We start from the raw sequence: 22521 nt of genomic DNA on the forward strand, positions 1-22521 counted from the left end.
AGTATACATCGCCTTACGTCAGTCAATAGCTACGGTAGCTCACGTGGTAGAAGTGAGCGGAAATAGACTTCCCCTTCCGGTATGTTTTTACACTAACAAGGCAGCAGGTGTTCTGTCTTGTAAGCAGAAACTTCTACGTGTTATCAAGTTCTTCAGTTCACAGTAGCGTTACGTCAGCAGCTGAAAAAAGCTTTGCCGTAAGCATATGGAGAGGGGAAAAAAAAATAAATCAAATCTGGGAGGAAAAATAACTGGTGAGAGTGACGGTTTTGAATTAACTTCTTTATTTTTTTTTTGGTGTTATGTTTTAAGGTCCAAGTCTCCCTGTGGTGCTTCATCCTACTCCAGAAGTTCACATACCTACTCCAAGTCAAGATGGGGTTTTTCCCACTCCTGCTCCTACTCTCGATCATTTAGACGTTCCCATTCTCGTTCCTACTCGCGATCGCCACCCTGTCCAAGAAGAGGCAGAGGGAAGAGTCGTAACTATCGTTCTAGATCAAGGTCCCGTAGTTATCACTGTTCAAAGTCAAGGTCACCCCCATACCCAAGATACTATTCTGATGCAAAACCTGAAAAAAGGAAAAGAAAAGTAGATGAAAAGGTTGATAAAGATCATGAAGCCACCTACATAAAGGCCTCTAAACCAGAAACTGCTGAATCGAAAACATGGCCGAAGGGGAAGACTGAGCCTGATGGTGAAAAAGGAGAGCGACCTCCAGAAGGGGATAAATCTGCTTTTCTTAACAACCCCGCAAAAAAGATTGAACTTAACCAAGAAACTGGCAAAATGATGGTGAGTGGAGAAAATGTGCCACCTGCAAAAGAACCTGCTGAGAAACCTGAGCCGAGCAGCAGCAAAGTTAAACAAAAGAAAGCAAAGGGAGAAGTGAGAAGAAAAGTAACAGCAGCTGATGGATCTAGTTCAGCTCTTGTAAATTACACCAGGTACCTCATCATTTCTTTTCCTATTCTTTCCTTCCTCCTCCCCGCACCCCAAAAATGTCAAATTATTTGTGGTGACTAATGAAAGGAACAGCTAAATCCATGCTACATGAGTGAATAATCCGTGACTTTTCCTGTTAAACGGTCCTTGGGTCAGAATCAAATTTTGTTAAAGAAAACAAACAGTCTGTACTGCGCAGAAAGCTCATGAGGTTAATTCATTGCTGACGTGTTTGACCCTTCCTCTGGGACTTTTTCCCCCTCTTCTTATTCATTACATGGTGACTCTGAGGAGTCCTCCCCATGTCTTCCTTCCCATCCAGCTGACTGCTAAAGGCAAGGATAACAGACACGTCTATACCGTGCAATACTTTGACATTAACAATTGCAGGGTGCTGTAATGATCTGCCTTTGTCAGTGTGACATGAAATCGACCCTTGCAGAAATAGCAGCTTGGTCGCCAACACACTGCACTGATTTTAGCTTTGAGCACAGTGCCACGGCGACACAGCTGCACTGCTTCCAGCTCAGTGCCGACTCCTTCGGCTCTGACCTTGGAGATGAGTCTTCTATATTCCATTGTGCGACATGTGAAAAACAGGAAAGTGATCTGGTGTGGGGCTGCTGTTCCTTACAGTCCAGCACCTAAAGAAGCACAACAAAGCAAACTCAAAACGTTGAAGACATCACTGTAGGCTTAAGACAGTGTCTTGATAGTCTAAAAAGTTTCCAAAACGTAATTTTTTCTAAAGAAGAACATGGGACTTGAGGATAAAATTTGGGTTGTGTGTACCTCTCCGTAATTGCTTGCTTCCACGTTGAAACGGGAACGTGTATCTAATTCATCTACCATTGGTAGAAGTGGGACGTGAAGGAATTAGCAGCTCAGACAGACCCCAATCCGATAATCCTGTGTCTTTGTTAATGAAATGTGGAGTAGGAAGACACTAAATTAATTGATTGCTCCTCATGTTAGCTAGTGGACTCGTTCTGTCTCTTGCCTGTTCCCCTAATTGAACATCCTTTGAAGAAGTGCTGCAGACAGAGAATTGAAAGAAAAGCTCTTTTATAAAATGTTACAAAAGATCGTGTATCCCAGCCATTATTGAGGTACGCTTTTTTCCTCTCAGCAGTAGTTCTACTGGAGGAAGTGCCGTTAGAAAGACCGAAGAAGAGCCAGATACAAAAGGAGGCGTCGTTGAGGCAACGGAGGAGCACAGTAATGATATCCCAGCCCCAGCTGAAGACGTCGTGAAGCTGAAGCCTGAAGCAAGGGGAAGTCACACTCTAAGCAGTCCCCGTGTTAGCCGCAGCCGTGGTCAAAGCCCTTCTGAGAGTCGGACTCGAAGGCACAGGGGCAGTGCCAGCTCAGCAGCGAGTCACGGCAGCAAGAAAAAGAAAAAGAAAAAAGAGAAGCACAAGAAGCACAAGAAACACATTGGAAACAACATGGAATTGGGAAAGAGGCAAAAACACCAGCACAAGAAGAAAACAATGAAGATGAGCAAAGAGAAAGAAAGAGGACCAAAAAGTGAAATCCGTCACTACACAGAATGACAGATAATTTAAAAAAGACTGAATTCCCAAGGGATCTGTACTAATTTTTCCTAAAATGTAAACAAATTAGGGCGTTGCAAATAATGACACAGAAAGAGCCTGTGCTGCACTTCCAATTTTGCTGCTTGATTATTTCATTTTTACATCAGAGCTTTGTAAAAGTGAGTGTTTTGTACGGAGTTGTTAGTTGTGACCATGTAACACGGAAGGTTTACTGGGGCATCTTATTTTTAGCCACCGTTAAATAGTTTAGGTGGAGTTTTCTATACTGTGAAAATTTTCCTAGTTGAAGGTTTGTTTAGTTGCCTGGCAGAGGCAGCTGGTATCAGTTATAAAATACCAGCGGAATGATTTGCAGAAATATTACAGCCCTCTTATATCACTTTTTGATGAGAATAAAACGTTTTCGGTAAACTGTCCAATGTGAGGAGATTTCCAGTGATAGCTGAACATTAGCAAAGGTCAGTGACAGGAAAAAGCTGCCAGGAAAAGCTTGCCGGTAGCTAACGCGTATGAAAAATAACATATCCACGGGTTTAGTTTTGAAAAGATTGGTAGGACATTAAATCTTTGGAACTGATGCAATGTGGGGAGGCCTTGGCAGGAGGTGCATGTTTTCCACGTGCCAAGTGGCCTTGTTTTCGTCTTGTCGGAGGTAGCATATGGCCCCAAACATCTAGCCGCTCTTAACAGCTGGGACTGATGAGGGAAGCCAAGGCCTCCTTGGAACTACACCTGGCAAGGGAGGTCAAGGCCAACATGAAAAGTTTCTTCAGGTGTATTGGAGGCAAAAGGGGAACTAGGAAAATGTGGGCCCGCTGTTGAATGAGACAGGAGCCATGGGGACAGCGGATGCGGAGAAGGCGGAGTTACTGAATGCCTTCTTTGCTTCGGTCCTTACTGCTCAGGCTAGCCCTCAGGAGTCCCAGACTTTGGAAGTGACAGGGAAAGTCTAGACGAAGGAGGACTTCCCCTTGGTTGAGGAGAATTAAGTCAGAGATCAGTGAAGTAAGCTGGATATCCACAAGTGCATGGGAGCTGATGGGATGCACCCAAGAGTGCTGAGGGAGCTGGCGGAAGTTGTTGATGGGCCCCTTTCCATCATCTTTGAAAGGTCCCGGAGAACAGGCGAGGTGCCTGAGGGCTGGAGGAAAGCCAGCGTCCCTCCAGTCTTCAAAAAGGGCAAGAAGGAGGAGCCGGGGAACTACAGGCCGGTCAGCCTCACCTCCATCCCTGGAAAGATGATGGAACAGCTCGTTGTGGGCGTCATCTCAAGGCATGTGGAGGAAAAGAATGCTATGGGCAGTAGTCAACACGGATTCACCAAGGGGAAATCCTGTGCGACTAACCCGATAGCCTTCTGTGATGGCGTGACTGGATGGATAGATGAAGGGAGGGCAGTGGATGGTGTCTACCTTGACTTCAGCGAGGCTTTCGACACCGTCTCCCACAGCATCCTCATAGGGAAGCTTAGGAAGAGTGGGCTTGATGAATGGACGGTGGGGTGGATAGATAACTGGTTGAAAGACAGAGCTCAGAGGGTTGTGATTAGGGGCACAGAGTCTAGTTGGAGGTCAGTGAGGAGTGGTGTTCCCCAGGGGTCACTGCTGGGTCCAGTCCTCTTCAATATCTTCATCAGCGACCTGGATGAAGGGACAAAGTGCACCCTCAGCAAGTTTGCTGATGACACAAAGCTGGGGGGGTGGCTGACACACCAGAAGGCTGTGCCGCCATCCAGAGAGACCTGGGCAGGCTGGAGAGTTGGGCAGAGAGGAGCCTCATGAAATTCAACCAGGGCAAGTGTCGGGTGCTGCACCTGGGGAGGAATAAACCCGTGCACCAGGACAGGTTGGGGCTGACCTGCTGGAGAGCAGCTCTGTGGAAAGAGACCTGGGAGTCCTGGTGGACAACAGGATGACCATGAGCCAGCAATGTGCCCTTGTGGCCTAGAAGGCCAATAGCATCCTGGGGTGCATCAAGAAGAGCGTGGCCAGCAGGTGGAGGGAGGTCATCCTTCCCCTCTACTCTGCCCTTGTGAGGCCGCATCTGGAGTGCTGTGTCCAGTTCTGGGTTCAAGAAGGACAGGGAACTGCTGGAGAGGGGACAGCAAAGGGCTACCAAGATGCTGAGGGGACTGGAAGACCTCTCTTATGAAGAAAGGCTGAAGGATTTGGGTCTCTTCAGCCTGGAAAAAAGACGATTGAGGGGGGATCTTATCAACACTTATAAATAGTTAAAGGGTGGGTGTCAGGAGGATGGGGCCAGGCTCTTGTCAGTGGTGCCCGGGGACAGGACAAGGGGCAATGGGAAAAAACTGGAACATGGGAAGTTCCATCTGAACATAAGGAAAAACTTTACCTTGATGGTGACAGCGCTGGAACAGGCTGCCCAGAGAGGTGGTGGAGTCTCCTTCTCTGGAGATCTTCCAAACCCACCTGGACACGATCCTGTGCAACCTCCTGCAGGTGAACCTACTTTGTCAGGGAGGTTGGACTAGAGATGATCTCTAGCGGCCCCTTCCAACCCCTACCGTTCTGTGACAGCGTGGTTCAGCTCCAGCAAAACGCTTTGCATGATGTCCCTCAATATTCTTTTACCCAAGTTAGGGTATCACAGCCTGGATGGGCAGAGAAACAGGTGGGTAAAACAGCAGTTGCATGATCAGGCTGAGGGAGCAGTGGTGAAGGGCTCGTCCCCTACCTTGAGGCCACTGGGACATACTGGGGCGTTGTGGGGCTGCAGAGGGGACTCTGCTGGGCTCTGTGCGGTTGAACACCTGCATCCATGACCCGGAGGAGGCAACTCTCCCGGCGTTTGTCGATGGCACTAAATGGGGAGGACCGTTCCTATGTCTTAGGGATGCCATTGAGGGGAAACCTGACAGGTGTGGTGACTGTCCTGTCAGGAGCTTCATGAGGTACAAGAAGGACAAAGGCCAGATGCTGCAGCTGGCCCAGCCTGGCAGCCTGCAGTCGCAGGGCCTGTGGACTTCCTGGCTGGGGAGTAGCTCTGCAGAGAAGGCCCTGGTGGTGCTGGGGGACAGAAGGCCAACCATGGTCCCACCATGCAAAGCGGTAGCAAAGTCGGCCAGCAGCGTCAAGGAGCATAGGAAGAGGAGCCTTGCCAAAAGAGTGAGGCGCACAATTGTCTCCCCCGGCTCACCACTCGTTAGAGCACCTGTATGCTACGGTGTTAATTGTTGGGCCTCCACTGGGGAAGGGAAGGAGGGAGGGAGCAGCTGGGTGGCTGCTGGGCTACTGGCCAGAGCAGAGAGAAGTCACCAGAGCGAGGAAGATGGGTGTAAGTGGGAGCGAGTTCAGTGGAGAGTCCTTTGGATGCTCAGGGGCTGGGGCACTTGCCTGGGAGGAGAACTTGAGTGAAAGGGCCTTGTTCAAGCTGCAGAAAAGGTGGCCTTGGGAACCTCATAGTGACCTGCTGGTCCCTACGGGGAGGTTTTCAGGAAGATGAAGCCAGTCTTCTAACGGTGGTGCTGGGCAGGAGAATAACGGAAAACAGTCAGCTGTTGGAATAAGGACCTTCTTATGACACCGGGATGAGTGGAGGCGTGACACGCCGGAGGGAGGGGACACCATCCCGAGGGACCTGGGCAGGCTGGAGAAGTGGCTCCGTGCCAACCTCATGAGGTTCAACCAGGCGCTCAGCCTTGCTCCGTCTCCTTCCCTGGTCCCTTCTGGCCCTGGGTGGAAGCTCGCGTGGTCTCCACTGCCCCTGCAGGTAGGTGCCCTCCAGGCCTCTCATCCTCTCCTTCCTCCTCCAGGGACACCCACATCTTCCCCACATGGCTCCACGTGCCCGCTTGTTCACTCTTGCCCCCAAAATCAGGTTCCTTTCCATAGCGGCCATGGAAAAGGTCCCTCAGGTGGCCCCCAGCTTCCAGGAACAGGCTGGGCTGATCTCAGAGCCATGGCCAACAGTAAAATCCTTCTTCCCCATTCCAGTTGTGAGCAATTAAAAAAGTCGACGCTCTTCTGCAACGTCTCTCCAATGTTTTTATTCAACTCCTTCCTAATGATTCCAAACAGGGTCTCCCCAGATCTTTTTCCAGTTCTCTAGAACCTCAGCAAGGGGCGTCCCCCTTTCAACGCTGACTGTTGACCCCACCTTTACTTCTATACTATATCATAAACTGCAAGATTAAACACAAGAGCATCCCAGTCTAATTCTGTCTGGAATTACCCGTGCCCAAGCCTCTTAGGTGAACTCGCCTGATTTGCCGGCAATTCCAGTGTTGGAAACGGGTCTGTCCAGAGGAATACCTGGCTCGTCCTCTCTCGTGTCCTAGAGTCCCATCTGGGTCGCCAAAGTCTGTTAAAGAATTTCACTGCTCGGGGGGTACCTCTAGGTTTGCGTTATTGACGACTCAGAGTTGGGCCATCTCCTCAGGGAGTGGCAAAGGCTGACAAGGAATATCTCGGTTATATACAGTTAAAACAAACATTACATAATTGGTATTTCTTTCCAAGAGGGTCTGGGTGTTCCCTTACAGCTTTTCAGCTCTCTAGTCTTTAGTAACTGCAAAAGTCCATACCGTTCCTCTGCCTCAGGTGATTCTTCATCGTCTCGTTCCAGTTCTCCTTCTGAAGTCGCAGCTCACTGCCGCGGTCTCTGGTCACCCCCGTCTCTTGTCTTCTTTAAACAGTCTTTACCTGTAGGATTCTTACAAACTTAAGACATTCTATTAATTACTTGCTTGTTGCGTGAAAGGGGCCAAGCGGTTTTGGCAGAAGATAAACCCCCTTGCGTTCTAACACTCCTCACCGAGGGGGGGGACCAGGTGCGGCTGGGTTTAAATTCGGAGTGATGCCCAATCCAGCACTATCAGTCCAATCGCGTTTAATATGTATTAAACTGTTACAGTTTGGATACACTGATAGTGGACTGCACCTTCAGTCTAGTCGTGCTCCTGAACCAGCACGGCCACTCTCGAGTCTTTGGTCGCGTTCAGTGAGAAACCGAAACGACCAGCTACTGAAACAGCGCAGTTTATTTAAACAACAGGTATATAGGATTGACGGTGATAAATACACTGTCTGCAAAGCACGTGCAAATGAGGGTATACAAAACACGCGACAAGGTTATAAACGATACAGCCTGGCTATAAATGTAGGAAAGAGAGTCTCTAGAGAGATTTCTAAGTTTCCCGAGGAAGCACTCGGTATGATCTAAGTCTTACCCACAGGCGTCCCTACGGGGGGGCAGAGAGGCTCAGCCCGGCGACTGATCCCAGAAGTCAGCGATGGAATTCTTCGCGATGGTGTCTTCCCTGGGTATCCCCCCTCTCTCGGGCTATTTTTATACTATTTGTTATCTTCGAGGTGGAGTTTGAGTGACTTTAGTCATACATACTTTTATTATGGTTGGTGTAAAATTCTCTCGCTTCACAATTAAAGGTAGAGTTTACGAGAAATTTAGGGCGCAGACTCAAGAAGGAGTGGTCGCACCTTGCAGGCGGGTAGCCTTCGGGATGGACGTGTGTTTTGGTATTATAATGACATTATAATGAGCAAAGTTCGCACAAAGGACAGCATTTCATCAAAATGTGACAAAACGCTGGCTCCGAGTATCGAGCGGGCAGCTAATTGGCAGCTTATCTGTATCATGGTATCATCCCATCCCAATCCCACGAGGAGTCTCTCCCCCAGCGCACAAGAAAGCTGAAGTGTTTGAAGCAGACGTTTTGTGGACGTGCTATTCCTCCCCTTCCTCCTCTCCCTCCTCTTCCACAGAATCCACCCCCAGCTCCTCATAATCCTTCTCCAGGGCAGCCATGTCCTCCCGGGCCTCTGAGAACTCCCCCTCCTCCATGCCCTCCCCCACGTACCAGTGCACGAACACCCGCTTGGCACACATCACGTCAAATTTGTGGTCCAGGAGGGCCCAGGCCTCGGCAATGCCCCTGGTGTTGCTCAGCACACACACAGCGCGCTGCACGTTGGCCAGGTCCCCCCCGGGCACCACCATGGGTGGCTGGTAGTTGATGCCCACCTTGAAACCTGTGGGGCACCAGTCCACAAACTGGATGCTACGCTTGCTTTTGATGGTGGATGTTCTTCTTATGGGTGTAAAACGTCTCTTTACATCCTTATGGATGTAAAACATCTCTTTAAACAACTGCGCCTCCATCAGCGTCCAAATATCCGAGCCTAGGAATTAACCAGCGACACGCAAACTATTAGAATAGGCATCCCCCACCTCCAAAAGCCCCGGAAAGGGGTTAAAACTGCTCTTTTCCCTCACCCCAAAAGAACACTGTTAACACTCAGTTCAATCAGAGCAAAGGGAACGGCGGGAGCTGTTCTCCTCGTTTACCTGTGTAATGATAATCAGCCAGGGGATGGGATTCGGGTCTCCGAGGCAGCCCAGCATGCAGCATCTCCACTGCCTCCTGCGAGATTTAATAGGGAAAAAAGACGTAAATTCCTCTGGAGGAGGAGCAAAAAGGGAAATTCTCGCTCCTCGTGGCGATGCAGCAGATGCCAAGGGGTGTTAAGTCCCTTCTTCGAAGAAGAGGGAGCAAAGCGGACCCGCTCGGGGCTTATCGAGGGCAGACCTCGGGTTTTATCTAATATCCCTTCATTCAGGAGTAATTCTATTCTCCAAATCGTCCCAGAATCAAACCAAACTCTTCGTGATGCACCAGGAGAGGGGTCTGGAAGCCCAAGAGACCTTAACGCGGTGACAGGCAGCACCCAAGCACCTCCTGTGCCTTCAGCAAAGAGATTCCGGCCCGCGCAACAGAAAACTCAGAGCGACTCCCAGCTCAAACCAGGAACAAAGTCCGTTCTTCATTAGAAATTGCCGCTTCTTACCAGCACGTCGCCTTGAGCCTCGTGCAGGCAATGCAGAGCCAGCTCCGCGTTGACCCGGCCCCCCGGCCCGGTGTTGGGAGAAGCCAAATGGAGCAGGTTTCTAACTACAAATGCAATGAAAACTGAGAAAAAGTCAAATTTTCCTGGAGAAAAGGGGCGATAGGAGAGGGAGGGAAAAGAGGACGAGCGCAGCAGAGACCGGACACGAGGAGAAGGCAGAGAAAAAAGTCCAATACCCCAAACAGCTCTACTTTAAAAGCTCAGAGAGAAACCTCCCCTCTCCCGAGGGCGCCGCAGATGAGGTGGGACAGCTCCAAATGCCCGTTTTTCATGGAAGATGCTGCCAAGAGCGTCTCCTGTTATTCTTTAGACACCCTCCCACCAAAACCCAGCCATCTCCTTCCCTCGAACACGAAGGCGGGCAAGAAAAGGAGGGAGAGAAGCCTAAAAAGGTGCAATTGTCAACCCGTCGTATCCCTGGGTGGGGTGGAAGTGGAAAAAAAGCATTAGAAAAACCTTTCTCCTGCGTCTCCCGGTTGGTTTGCATGTCGCCCCAGGGTTTCCAGACCAGCGACGCTCCCTCTTCCTCCTCTTCCAAACGGGCCGGGTCCTGGAGGTCGGGAAGCTCTGCTTGGAATCGGCTGCCGACGTTGACGCGCCTGAAAGCGTGAGGAAGAGGAGGTGAGGAAGGCGAACGGGGAACAGCTCCAGCAGGATAAACGCACGGATACGTGAGGAGCTGTAATAAATACGGCCCCTGTTTCCCAGGAAAGCACTAATCGCTCTCCTCTAAGAACTTCTCCAGCACCACCACGTTACCGTTCTGCCTCCTGAGTCCTCCTGGGCCCCATCGGGCAAGAGAATTGGGGGTATCAAAAAAAACACCCGAGAGAAAAATCATTCTGCCAAGACCATCCTTTAGCCTTCCTTGCCATCCTCAAGTAGTTTGAATTGCGCGTTTTTAATGCTTAGACTAAGTTTTTACCCCAAACAATGTCGCACAATCAAATCAGGTCATGGGTTTAGGAGGAACTTAAACCGCAACTCCAAAGTGATTAACAGGTTACGTATTTCCCATAAATTCCACCAACAGGCCCCTGGAACCTTTACCAAGTCTGTTACCAATGGTGTTAATTACCACCAAGCCCATTCCTGCCACGTTGTTTGAGTAGAATTGGGGGGATTTAAGGGAGCTGTGACGCTGAGCTGCTAAACTGGTGACCGGTGGCTCACAGAAGCCATTCCAGCACGGGATTTTTGCTAAATACACTCAAAAATCGCTAAAATCGCCACCCACCTCCTTCCCTGCTGGCAAATTCGTTGTCATGGACAGTACTGAGATGGGAATCAGCAGGCGGAGCCACCGTGACGTGCCCCTGAAGGCATCCCGGGTTTGGAGGGACGGTTTCCACCTCCTGCGTCCTCTGGCGATGGTTTCTGGGCACAATCGAGGGCACGGGGTGTATTTTCTGGCCTCCACGTCCTTCACATCCCAAGTCCCATCCGAATTGTTTCTCCGTTAAAGAAAATAACGAGAATTCCTGTTAAATAACAAGTGCTCAATGATTCCGTTTCCCTTTACCTACTGCTCCTTCCTTGCTTTGTGCCATCGCTCCCCGTGAAAACACCCGGTGGTGACCTTTTTTGGAATAAAACTACCTGACCGCAGTTTTTTGGCGGGGGAGGGGAAGCCAAAAAGTGGGGAAAGTGGAGATAAAGGGGTGGAAAATTAATGGGAGGAAGTTGAACTGCTGTTTTTAAAAATATAATGTCATCACCCTCAGTGCTCGATCCGCCGTTCATGCCTACTTGGGAAATGTCTGCAGTTCGTTTAGTGGTAAAAGGTGGTATATAGGGAAAAAAACAACCCCAAGATACCCAACAAATAACCAAAAAGCACTTAATCAACCCCAAACTTTGGAGATATTTAATCCTCAAACCGGCCGCAGCACGTTGCTCGGTGCTTCCCCGAAACACAATTTTGGCAGTGACCCCACCAGAGAACGATCTCTTAACGGCGCAAGGTTCGTTTAGGCGGACTCTTGATCTCCCTTTTCCCTCCCACTGGTGACGAGACGCTAATTATTTCCACTCACACCAACTATTTCCACTGGAGTGAGCCGTTCCCCTTCGAATTATCACTGACCTGGGCGCCAGCCCGGCCCAGAAGCCAAGCGAAAGGCTCCGTCTCACGTTATTAAACGTCCCAAGACTTGAGCTCCTGAAATGATTTCTCAACCTTTGGCGCTGGATTAATCACTCAATGGTTTTCAGAGCGCTCTGGACGCGAGAGCTTCTGAAGTGCTGTTAGTGGCCAATCTGGAGCTGTCAACGCTAATAAAAAGCACGCACTTCATTCCTCGCATTACTCTACACTGCTCACTTTAGTATTAATAAAAATACCTTTCTTTAGAACGCTTCTCTTGGAGGGCTCCGGCCCTCAAACCACTAAAAATCCGCACAAAAACGAGCGCAAAACTCCTCGTCAGCTTTTCTGCACTGGCAGCAAATTTGCGTTTTCTGTGGCTTTGGTGGGGAGCATCTGTAGTGTCCCTGAACTTGCAAACGCGTCTCGCCCCAGGCGTGCCATTACCTGAGCAGCGAGCGGAATCAGCCGTGCAGGATTTTCTTGCCGTGCCGCAGAAGGTGACCCTGGGAAAAGAAGAGCAGAGAAACGAGCCTGGTTGTCACACCCAGCCAAGGGGGACGACCCGGGGGACCCCCACCCCACCTCTGCCCTCGGCAGCGGGGCCGGCACGGACCCTCTGCGCAGAGCCAAGGGGCCTGGCGCGCATTTCACCTCGAGCCCTCTTCCTCAGCCCAGAGCCACACAACCCCCTCTCTTTCTCAGCCCCGAAACCAGCCACGCCAGCCCCTTTGCCAGCCCCGCCAGCAGGAGTCCCGCTCTCCCTGGCAGGCCCCAAACCAGCTCCCCCTCTCTGTTGCCTCAGCCCCTCGGCAGCCCCCCGGGCAACACTGAGGGAGCGCAGACACCCCACAGCACCCCAAACCCCCCAGGACATAGGCACCCCGCGGGGAGCCGGGCCCAGACACCCCCCTCCCACCCGACAATGCCCCCCCGCAGGCCCCCCCTGCCCCCAGCCCCACTCAGGGCCCTCCCGCCCCCACCATCACCCCTCGGGGCCGCCCACTCACCTTGACGCGCTCCAGCTGCCTCACCACGTGCTCGCGGCAGCCTCGCGGGCCTGGCCCCACCCACCACCCGTCCGCCCAGCCCCGCTTTCCCCCCACACCGCCCCGCACTCATTGCCAGGCGGCCGCCATTTGCCCCCGGCCCCCTCAGCTTCTGGACCGGCCACGACGGGCACCCATTGGCTGCCGCCGCCCCACCGCCCGCCCCTTCCTCCTTGGGCAGCGCCGCTCCATTGGTCCGTCACTGCCGTCAATCCCCACTGTGCCCCACCCCCGCTGAGCCGATCCCACCAATGGGAGGGCGCCGTGGCGATCCCAGCAGTGGGAGCTCCCACCAATGGGAGCGTAGTACCGGGGTGGGCGGTGCTGGGGTGGGGGGTGTCCGCGCATGCGCAGTGCAGCCGCACGGCAGGCGAGTGCCCTCCACTCGCTCTCTGCCTACACGCGGGTTTTGAGGCCTGAATAGCTCTTTCTAAAGAAATCTTCCCACAGCCTTTTCCCAGCCTGAACTCCTTTACCTGATAAAAAAGTCACGGAAGCCTTACAGATAGAAACGGGCCTCCTTTGCCTTGTAGGAACCGCCTGCGGCACAGACGTTGCCACTTGTGTATCTGTTCACAGCCAGATCTCTCCTCAGAGAACACAAATGGGCTGTTCACACTTCTACAGAACAGCCGCTAAACAGAGGCACGTCTCTTTACACTCAGATGTGACACTGAGGATACAGAACATCTCATCAGACGGGCTCTCTGTTTGGACGTAGGTTCTGGCGCTGGAAGAGCTCTTTATAAATGCAGCTTTTCCAAATCTTTTCCTGGTCTGAGCTCCTTGACAGCGTCCAGAGTCAGAGCATCCTTAGAGAGAGCTTGTTATTTGGATCTCCTTTTAGACAACAGGAATGACTTTTCTTTTCCAGGAGCTGTAGAAAGAAGAGCTTGTTCTCTCTTTCAGTGCCTGGCACCCAGAGTCCAGGTTTGAACCTGTACTTCCAAGGCCTCCTCTTGTAGTTAAACTTGTGCTCGTTGCCTTTCGTCCTTCCACAGGACGCCACTGAGGAGAGTCTGCTTCCACGTGTCTCCCCGTCAGAGAGCTCCCTCTCTCTCAGCCACTCCTTGTGTGTAAAACTCTCCAGTCCCTTCCTCAGTGTGCCTCTTTGCTGGGCTCGCTCCAGAATGTCCAAGCCTTGACCTGGGGAGCCCAGACCCGGACACAAAAATTATACACGTAAAAGAAGAAGACAAACACACAAATAAGGCCGTCTGCAGAATTCAAAATCCACCTCTTGCCATATTTCACAATAATTTCTATCTACTCTTTTACACCTTACGAACTTAAATACTTAACGCAAATGGAAAAGACCTTTATGGAGCCAATCACATCATCTCTCCCAGGATCTGTACGATTTGCTGGCTAGTGGCCTTCCCTGGGGAGTTGGAATTTTAGAAGCTTGGATGATGCTGGCCGAGAACCTGCTCGGGGTGTGGGTCTGCGTGTAACAGGAACAGCCTCTGACATACCCGAGCACACAGACTGGATCTCTGAAATGTCAGAGGCGTCACTGCCTCGGCGGCTACTTGCCCTGCTGCCAGCCTTGCCTCCTGCTCGGCTTCCAGCTCTGCTCGGAGTTGTTCTGGTTTCTCGAAAGACAAAAGATACCCATCAGTATTAGAGGTAAGGACAGAAAAGGTGTGTGGGTAGCCCCCAAAATTCCTCATTGCACCAACTAAACTTTAGACCTCTGGCAGGTAAGCTAGAAGATGATCAAAGTCCACCTTGATGTTAAACAAGAGCATAAAACAACACCCTGTCTCCCACAGAAGAGAAGGAAACGTGAGATCAAATGCTGAGGCACAGGTCACCACTAGCACATCTCATTAAAAATGTATTACCCTGGCAACTTTTCTGGACTTGCTAGACGTGCATTGCTTTTTCGCTTAACAGCCGGATCCTTTCTTTCTCTTTCCCCTGCCGTTTTCTCAATTATTAACTGAAAGAATTAATGTCACGTTTATTGTCATTTTTGCCACGCCAACTCCAGCATATTTTAATATTAAATAAAATGTATGACAGTGTAACGCGTTTATTTTGGACACAGAAGAGTTATGTGCAGAACTCGCTTATTCTGATACTTTCTGCCAGCAGGAATGAACCACTGTCAAAGGAAGTCAGCGTGATGATGGAGTGCTCAACGTGCTAAATCACTGTTAATCAATCCCCTATTAATACATAGACACAACCTGACGAGCAGTTTTGCTAACTCTGCAGCTATTCTCAATAAATAATACGCCCATCTAAAAGAAGGGTCAGAAGAAGGATCCGGGGAACTACAGGCCTGTCAGCCTGACCTCGGTACCAGGAAAGATCATGGAGAGGATCACCTTGAGTGAGCTCTCACGGCAAGCGCAGGGCAGCCAAGGGATCAGGGCCAGCCAGCAGGGGTTTAGGAAGGGGAGGTCCTGCTTAACCAACCTGATCTCTTTCTATGACCATGTCACCCACCTTCTGGATGCGGGGAAGGCTGTGGACGTTGTCTATCTGGACTTTAGCAAGGCCTTTGACACCGTCCCCCACAGCATTCTCCTGGAGAAGCTGGTGAATCATCGCATAGACAAGTGTACAATTCGCTGGGTAAGAACCTGTCTGGATGGCTGTGCCCAGAGAGTTGTGATTAATGGGGTGAAATCCTCTTGGCGGCCGGTCACCAGTGGTGTCCCTCAGGGCTCAGTTTTGGGGGCAGTTTAGTTTAATATCTTTATCAATGATGTGGATGAGGGGATTGAGTGCACCCTCAGTGAGTTTACAGATGACACCAAACTGGGTGGGAGAGTTGATCTGCTGGAGGGTAGGAAGGCTCTCCAGAGGGACCTGGACAGGCTGGATCGATGGGCCAAGGCCAACTGTGTGAGGTTTAATAAGGCCAAGTGCCGGGTCCTGCATTTCGGTCACAACAACCCCAAGCAATGCTACGGGCTTGGGGAAGAGTGGCTGGAAAGCTGCCCAGCAGAAAAGGACCAGGGGGTGCTGGTGGGCGGCCAGCTTCACATGAGCCAGCAGTGTGCCCAGGTGGCCAAGAAGGCCAGCAGCATTCTGGCTTGTATCAGGAATGGCGTGGCCAGCAGGAGCAGGGAAGTGATGGTGCCTCTGTACTGGGCACTGGTGAGGCCTCACCTCGAGTGCTGTGTTCAGTTCTGGGCCCCTCTGCACAAGAGGGACATTGAGGTGCTGGAGCGTGTCCAGAGGAGAGCGACCAGGCTGGTGAGGGCTCTGGAGACCAGGGCATATGAGGAGAGGCTGAGGGAGCTGGGCATGTTTAGCTTGGAGAAGAGGAGGCTGAGGGGAGACCTCATTGCCCTCTACAACTCCCTGAAAGGAGGGTGTAGAGAGGTGGGTGTTGGCCTCTTCTCCCAGGGGAATAATGACAGGACCAGAGGAAATGGTCTGAAGTTGCGGCAGGGGAGGTTTAGGTTAGATATTAGGAAGAATGACTTTACTGAAAGAGTGGTCAGGCACTGGAACAGCCTGCCCAGGGAGGGGGTTGAGTCACCATCCCTAGAGGTGTTTAAGGAACGTCTAGAAATTCTGCTCAGGACAGCGTGTGGCTAAACAATACCGATGGCCATGCACTCCGGTGGGTGATCCTCAGCGTGGCTTTGTCAGCTGTCCTGGGCACATCAGAGGTCTCACTGCAACACCCCCCCGGGGGAAGGATGCTGCCATTCAGGCCGCAGCTCAGGGAGTGCCTCTCCCTGGGACTATGGGTCCAGTGGCCTCTGCTCTGGGAACTCAAGAAAAGGTGCAGGAGGCGCCTGAGGAGGGGAACAGACTCTGCACCCTTGAGCATGACAAAGAGGAGAGGAATTGGGTCGTGGAGAGACCCCGCAGAGGACACATCCCGATCCTGTGGAGCAGGGAAGGGGGCACAGCTGGAGCCCACCCCACAGCAGCCCTGAGTGGAGAGTCCTGCCCAGGGGGAGGCTGGGGACTTGTGGGGCTGGAGGAAGGCTCCTTCTAAGCCGCAGATGTGGAGGTCCAGGGCAGGGACAGTGCTCTGGCAAGAGGTGAAGGAGCAAGCAGGGCTGGGGCAGGCTGGAAGGCGGCAGACGGGCTCTGCAAAAAGCAGAGGGAGAAAAATCACTGCTGAAGCCCAGGGCTGAACCAGGCACCTTTAGATCTTCAGTCTAATGCTGTCCCAGCTGAGCTCCTTCAGCCCTGCCCCAGCAGCCCTTGTCCCTGGGCCACCCCTGCCGGGCCCCAGGCTGACACAGACGAGGAGTGCTCCTCAGGGAGGTTCCCAGGGAAAAGTTGTGCCCAGCCCCGGACAGAGGGGACCGGGCCCCTCCCTGCCTCCAAGGCCAGGTGGGCTCCAGCTTTGGTGGAGGCCACGTTACGCTGGGCGTGCCAAGATGTGTGTGGGCCTCCTACAAAGGGGACAGGAGTGAAGGTAAGTGGGCAGGCCAGGCATGTGCAACTGCAAAGGCTGAGGGTCAAAGAAGCATAGGACCGATGGAAGACCTTATCACCTGGAAAGCTTCCTCCCACACCTTTTTTCCCTTGCTGAACTTTGTTGCTTCATTCCTAACTCCTCTCCCTCCTTCCCCCTGAGCAGTGCAGGGCGATGGGGAAAGGGGGTCCTGGTCAGTCCATAACAATTCCTCTCTGCTGCTCCTTCCTTCTACCACTTTTCCCATGGGGTCCCTCTTACTGGCTACAGTCTTTCGAGATAAACCTGCTACAGCATGGGCTCTCCTCAAGCTGAAATTCTTTCAGGAAATATCCAACCTGTCCAGTGTTGGGTCCTCCACCAAGTGCAGGGATTACCTCCTCCGCTGTGCTCCTCTCCTTAGGCTGCAGGGAAATACCTGCTCTACTGTGGTATTCTCCACAGGCTGCAGGAGACCATCTGCTCTGGCACCCGGAGCACCTCCTCTCCCTCCTTCTTCACTCACCCTGGTGTTTTCAGGGCTGTTTCTCACACTGGTTTTTCCCTCACTCCTCTCCCACTCGAGCACTTGTGTCCTTTCTTAAATACACTCTCACAGAAGTTCCACCATCCTCGTTGATGGGCTCAGTTTTGGCCAGCGGTGGGTTTCTTTTGGAGCTGTCTGGAACCAGCTCTGTCTGGCACGGAAGCAGCCCCTGGTCTCTTCTCACAGAGGCCCATGCCTTCAGCCCCACCACTACCAAACCCTGGAGACGGACACCAATTCCACAAGCCCTGGCCCTGCACCACAAACACTCTGGTGTGAGTCCTCACCCCGCATGGTCACACGGTACAAGCCGTACTCCGAGGATTTTTCCTCCTGGGCACTTTCCAGCCCAGCCCAGCTCCCTCCAAGCTCTGCCACCTCCCCTGCCCTCTCTCCATCCCAGCCCAGTCTGCGCTGGCCCAACAGCAGAGCCTGCCCCAGGGTGCTGCAGAGCTCTGGGCACTCACTCCACAGCCACAGCCCCTCTGAAGGGCACCGCAGCTGCTGGGGGGCAGAGGAGGGTCAGCCCCAGAGACGGGGGGCATTTGGGCACAAGGCAAAGGCAGTCAGTGGGCCCCTGTGTCCTCCTCCCCAGGATGTTCTGAGGGGTCTGCAGCCCCTCTGTGCCATCCCCTCTCCCCAGCCCAGTACAAGAGCCCTGGCCCTGGGGACCCTCAGGCAGCTCCTGCCGCCCCAGTGACAGAGTGGCACTGGGACAGCCTGCCCCAGGCTGCTGCAGCCAGAAAGGTCTTCTCATCTCCCGTTTATTCAGCGCTGCTGCTGATGGGTCTCAGAAAAGGAAGTGTTAGCTGGTTCATGTATTTTATTTAAACACACAGAGCGCCTGACTCTTCATTTACATAAATATTTTGTGTCACAGACGAGAGGTGAAAAGTTAAGGAGGAGGGGAGGAATAGTGAATGCTTGTCACACCAGATACAGGGAATCCTTTGCAGAGGAAGGTACACAGTCTATGGCTGATGAAAAAATGTCCAATCAGTTTCCTCAGGGCATCCTTGAGCTCCTGGTTCCTCATGCTGTAGATGAGGGGGTTCACTGCTGGAGGCAACACCGAGTACAGCAGTGACAGCACCAGATCTAAGGATGGTGAGGAGATGGAGGAGGGTTTCAGGTAGGCAAATACAGCAGTGCTGATAAACAGGGAGACAATGACCAGGTGAGGGAGGCACGTGGAAAAGGCTTTGTGCCGTCCCTGCTCTGAGGGGATTCTCAGCACAGCCCTGAAGATCTGCACATAGGACACCACAATGAAAACAAAACATGCAAAGAATAAACAGGAACCAAACACAATAAGCCCAACTTCCCTGAGGTAGTCCGAGTCTGTGCAGGAGAGCTTGAGGATCTGGGGGATTTCACAGAAAAATTGGTCTAGGCCATTCCCTTGACAGAGAGATATTGAAAATGTATTGGCTGTGTGCAGCAGAGCATAGAGAAAGCCACTGCCCCAGGCAGCTGCTGCCATGTGGACACAAGCTCTGCTGCCCAGGAGGGACCCATAGTGCAGGGGTTTGCAGATGGCAACGTAGCAGTCGTAGGACATGACTGTCAGAAGATAAAACTCTGCTGACATCAAGCTGACAAACAGGAAGACCTGGGCAGCACATCCCGAGAAGGAGATGGCCCTGGTGTCCCAGAGGGAGTTGGCCATGGCTTTGGGCAAAGTGGTGGAGATGCAGCCCAGGTCGAGGAGGGCGAGGTTGAGGAGGAAGAAGTACATGGGGGTGTGGAGGCGGTGGTCACAGGCTACGGCAGTGATGATGAGGCCATTGCCCAGGAGGGCAGCCAGGTAGATGCCCAGGAAGAGGCAGAAGTGCAAGAGCTGCAGCTCCCGCGTGTCTGTGAATGCCAGGAGGAGGAAGTGGGTGATGGAGCTGCCGTTGGACATCGCATCCCTTTGTTCCCGAGGTACTGCCAAAGGAGGAAAGCCCACTCACAAGTCAGGACAGCTCTGAGCAAATCTCTTCCCATTGCCTGCCCTTCCAAACCCCAGCTGCGGAAACACACTTTGCCCGTGTCCTTTTTTGCGGGAGCTTTCTGCATTGCCCTTGTTGGAGCTCTCATTGTTGCTGGCCAAGTGTGCCGTGAGGAGCAGAGCTCTGCTTGTGGGCTCCCAAGGAGTCATCCCTGCTCCACAGCCACGGGGATTGGGGAAAGGGGTTACAGCTTCTGCCATTCACTAGTTACCTCATCTGTAATCCACTTGTAACGCAGAGGAGCTGCTCAGCATATTCCTGCAGGAAAACCTCAAGGAAACTCCTGGTTGTCCTCAAACTGCAGTGACATGAGCAGAGCCAGCTCACTCCTCAGCCTTGTTGTGGGGGGAAAGACCACGCAGCTCTTGACTCACTGCCCCCCGACCCCCTGCAGAGGGATAGGGAGAAGAGGGAGAAAAAGGAATAAAAATCTCATGGGTTGAGATACAGACAGTTTGATAGACCAGTAACGGGAAAGAAAATAACAATCATTGTAAAAGAATATAGGTAACCAGGAGTGATGCAGTACAATTGCTTACCCCCCGATGCCCATCCCGAGCAGCGAACACGGATTCCTGCTGCCCGGCCAACCCCCATTTCTAAACTGAGCAGGACCAGCCCAAGGCATTTTATTGACCTCTCTGGTGGTTTTGGTGCTGAGCCCATGAAGCTCAGACACAGGGGAAGCTGATGAAACCTCTCCAGAAGTCAACGTCACATGCAAACTCCAAAGTTTCTTGGAGTGTTAATGGGTCCCACTGAGGGCCATTACTGCCAAAGGCTCCTGGGGGCTCGTTCGAGGGAAAACTGGATGCAGTGAGGGCAGGTGGGCAAAGGCAATGGAGAGGTGTCTCTGATGCTGGCTAATGCTGAATGTGTGAGAGGAAGGCAAAGGGCCAAGCCCTGGCCTCCAGCCCCTGGGAAGGGAGATCCTGCCCCACAAGCACAGCTCAGGGCTCTTCCTGGGGCATTGTGATGGGAGGACGTGCAATGCCAAGGGCAGAAAGACAGAATGACGGCTCCCGGGTGGGGAAGAGGAGGCGCTAAGGCCCTAGTGCTGTAAGGATAAGGTGTCTTCTGGTAGCCTTGGTGGCACCGACAACAGCCACAGCCAAGAGGAGAAAGACATAAGCAGTATTGGGGGCTTTCAGCCTTGCCAACTCCCTTGAGCGTCTCCACTACAGGCTGTGGCTAGAGAGCTGCCCTGCAGAAAATTACCTGGGGGTGTTGGTCAACTGCCGGCTGAATATGAGCCAGCAGTGTGCCCAGGTGGCCAAGAAGGCCAACAGCATCCTGGCCTGTATCAGGAACAGTGTGGTGAGCAGGACTAGGGAAGTGACTGTCCCCCTGGATTCGGCACTGGTCAGGCCCCACCTGGAGTACTGTGTCCAGTTTTGGGCCCCTCACCACAAAAGAAGACATTGAGGTGCTTGAGCGGGTCTAGGGAAGGGCAAAGGAGCTGGTGAGGGATTTGGAGGATAAATCTTATGAGGAGTGGCTGAGGGAGCTGGATTGTTTAGCCTGGAGAAATGGAGGCTGAGGATATTTGGAAAAAATTTTACACTGAAGCGGTTAATAAGCATTGGAACAGGCTGCCCAGAAAGTGGTTGAGGCACCACCTCTGGAGGTATTTAAAAAACGGGCAGACATAGTGCTTAGAGCTATGGTTTAGTGATGGTTTTTGTCAGAGTTAGGTTGATGGTTGGACTAGGTGATCTGAAAGGTCCCTCCTGTTGCGTGAAAATGGGCCAAGCGGTTTTGGCAGAAGATAAACCCCCTTGCGTTCTAACACTCCTCACCGAGGTGGGGGACCAGGTGCGGCTGGGTTTAAATTCTGAGTGATGCCCCATCCAGCACTATCAGTCCAATCGCGTTTAATATGTATTAAACTGTTACGGTTTGGATACACTGATAGTGGGCTGCACCTTCAGTCTAGTCGTGCTCCTGAACTAGCACGGCCACTCTCGAGTCTTTGGTCGCGTTCAGTGAGAAACCGAAACGACCAGCTACTGAGACAGTGCAGTTTATTTAAACAACAGGTATATAGGATTGACGGTGATAAATACACTGTCTGCAAAGCATGTGCAAATAACGATATTGTTAAATATACAAAAGGCACAATGAAGTTATATACAATACAGCCTGGCTATATAATGTAGGAGAGAGATTCTCTACAGAGATTTCTAAGTTTCCCGAGGAAACACTCGGTATGATCTAAGTCTTACCCAAAGGCGTCCCTATGGTGGGGAAGAAAGGCTCAGCCAGTCGACTGGTCCCGGAAGTTAGTGATGGAATTCTCCTGACTTGTTCGTGATGGTGTCTTCCCCAATATCCCCCCTCTCTCGGGCTATATTTATAGTATTTATTTTATCTTCAAAGTGGAGTCTGAGTGACTTTAGTCATAAATTCTTTTATTATGATTGGTGTACTCAAGGAGGAGTGCTCGCAACTTGGGGGCGGGTAGCCTCTGGGATGGAGGTGTGTTTTGGTACATTGTAATGAGCAAAGTTCGCACAAAGGACAAAATTTCATCAAAATTTGATGAAATGTTGGCTCAGGTAGCGAGTAGGCCAATCGTCTGTTTCGTAGTAAGCAAGTAGGCATCTTATCTGTTCCGTAGTACTATCTCGTTCCCATATCTGCTATTCCTCACAAGGCAAGACCACGGAACAATAATATAAGATGGGCAGACATAGTGCTTAGAGATACGGTGTAGTGATGGCTTTTGTCAGAGGTAGGTTGATGGTTGGATTAGGTGATCTGAAAGGTCCCTCCCAACCAAGCCAATTCTATGATTCTATTAACCTTTTGTTCCCTTTTCCACTCTTCTTCCACTCTCAAGTTCTTCTCTTGGATCATCCTCATCTCCTCCCATACAAAGAGCCAACTCTTTTCCTCTGTCCTTGTTGGCCCTTCCCTTGGTGTTTCTGAGATGGTGACAGTGGCACTTTCCACCTTCCTCATGACGTCCATGACACTAGTAACCCCTTTTCTTATCTCTGCTGTCCTACAGCTACTCAAGTTGTCTTGTTAGAGGAACCACGACTCAGCATGAGCCATCTGCACGTGCAATTT

At 51.8% G+C, this 22521-nt stretch overlaps 1 protein-coding gene and 1 pseudogene across 1 annotated transcript; one reads left to right on the plus strand and one right to left on the minus strand.

Moving 5' to 3' along the window:
* LOC128903469 (scavenger receptor cysteine-rich type 1 protein M130-like) overlaps positions 1 to 22521 on the plus strand; it is a 437236-nt pseudogene that overhangs the window by 223856 nt on the left and 190859 nt on the right.
* On the minus strand, positions 18441 to 19358 carry LOC128903477 (olfactory receptor 14A16-like; the record flags this gene model as incomplete). The annotated part of the gene is made up of 1 exon (XM_054187490.1): positions 18441 to 19358. A coding segment is annotated over exon 1 (918 nt), but the record flags the coding sequence as incomplete, so codon positions are not given.

The sequence above is a fragment of the Rissa tridactyla genome, unplaced genomic scaffold, assembly GCF_028500815.1.
Source record: "Rissa tridactyla isolate bRisTri1 unplaced genomic scaffold, bRisTri1.patW.cur.20221130 scaffold_37, whole genome shotgun sequence".
NCBI lineage: Eukaryota > Metazoa > Chordata > Aves > Charadriiformes > Laridae > Rissa > Rissa tridactyla.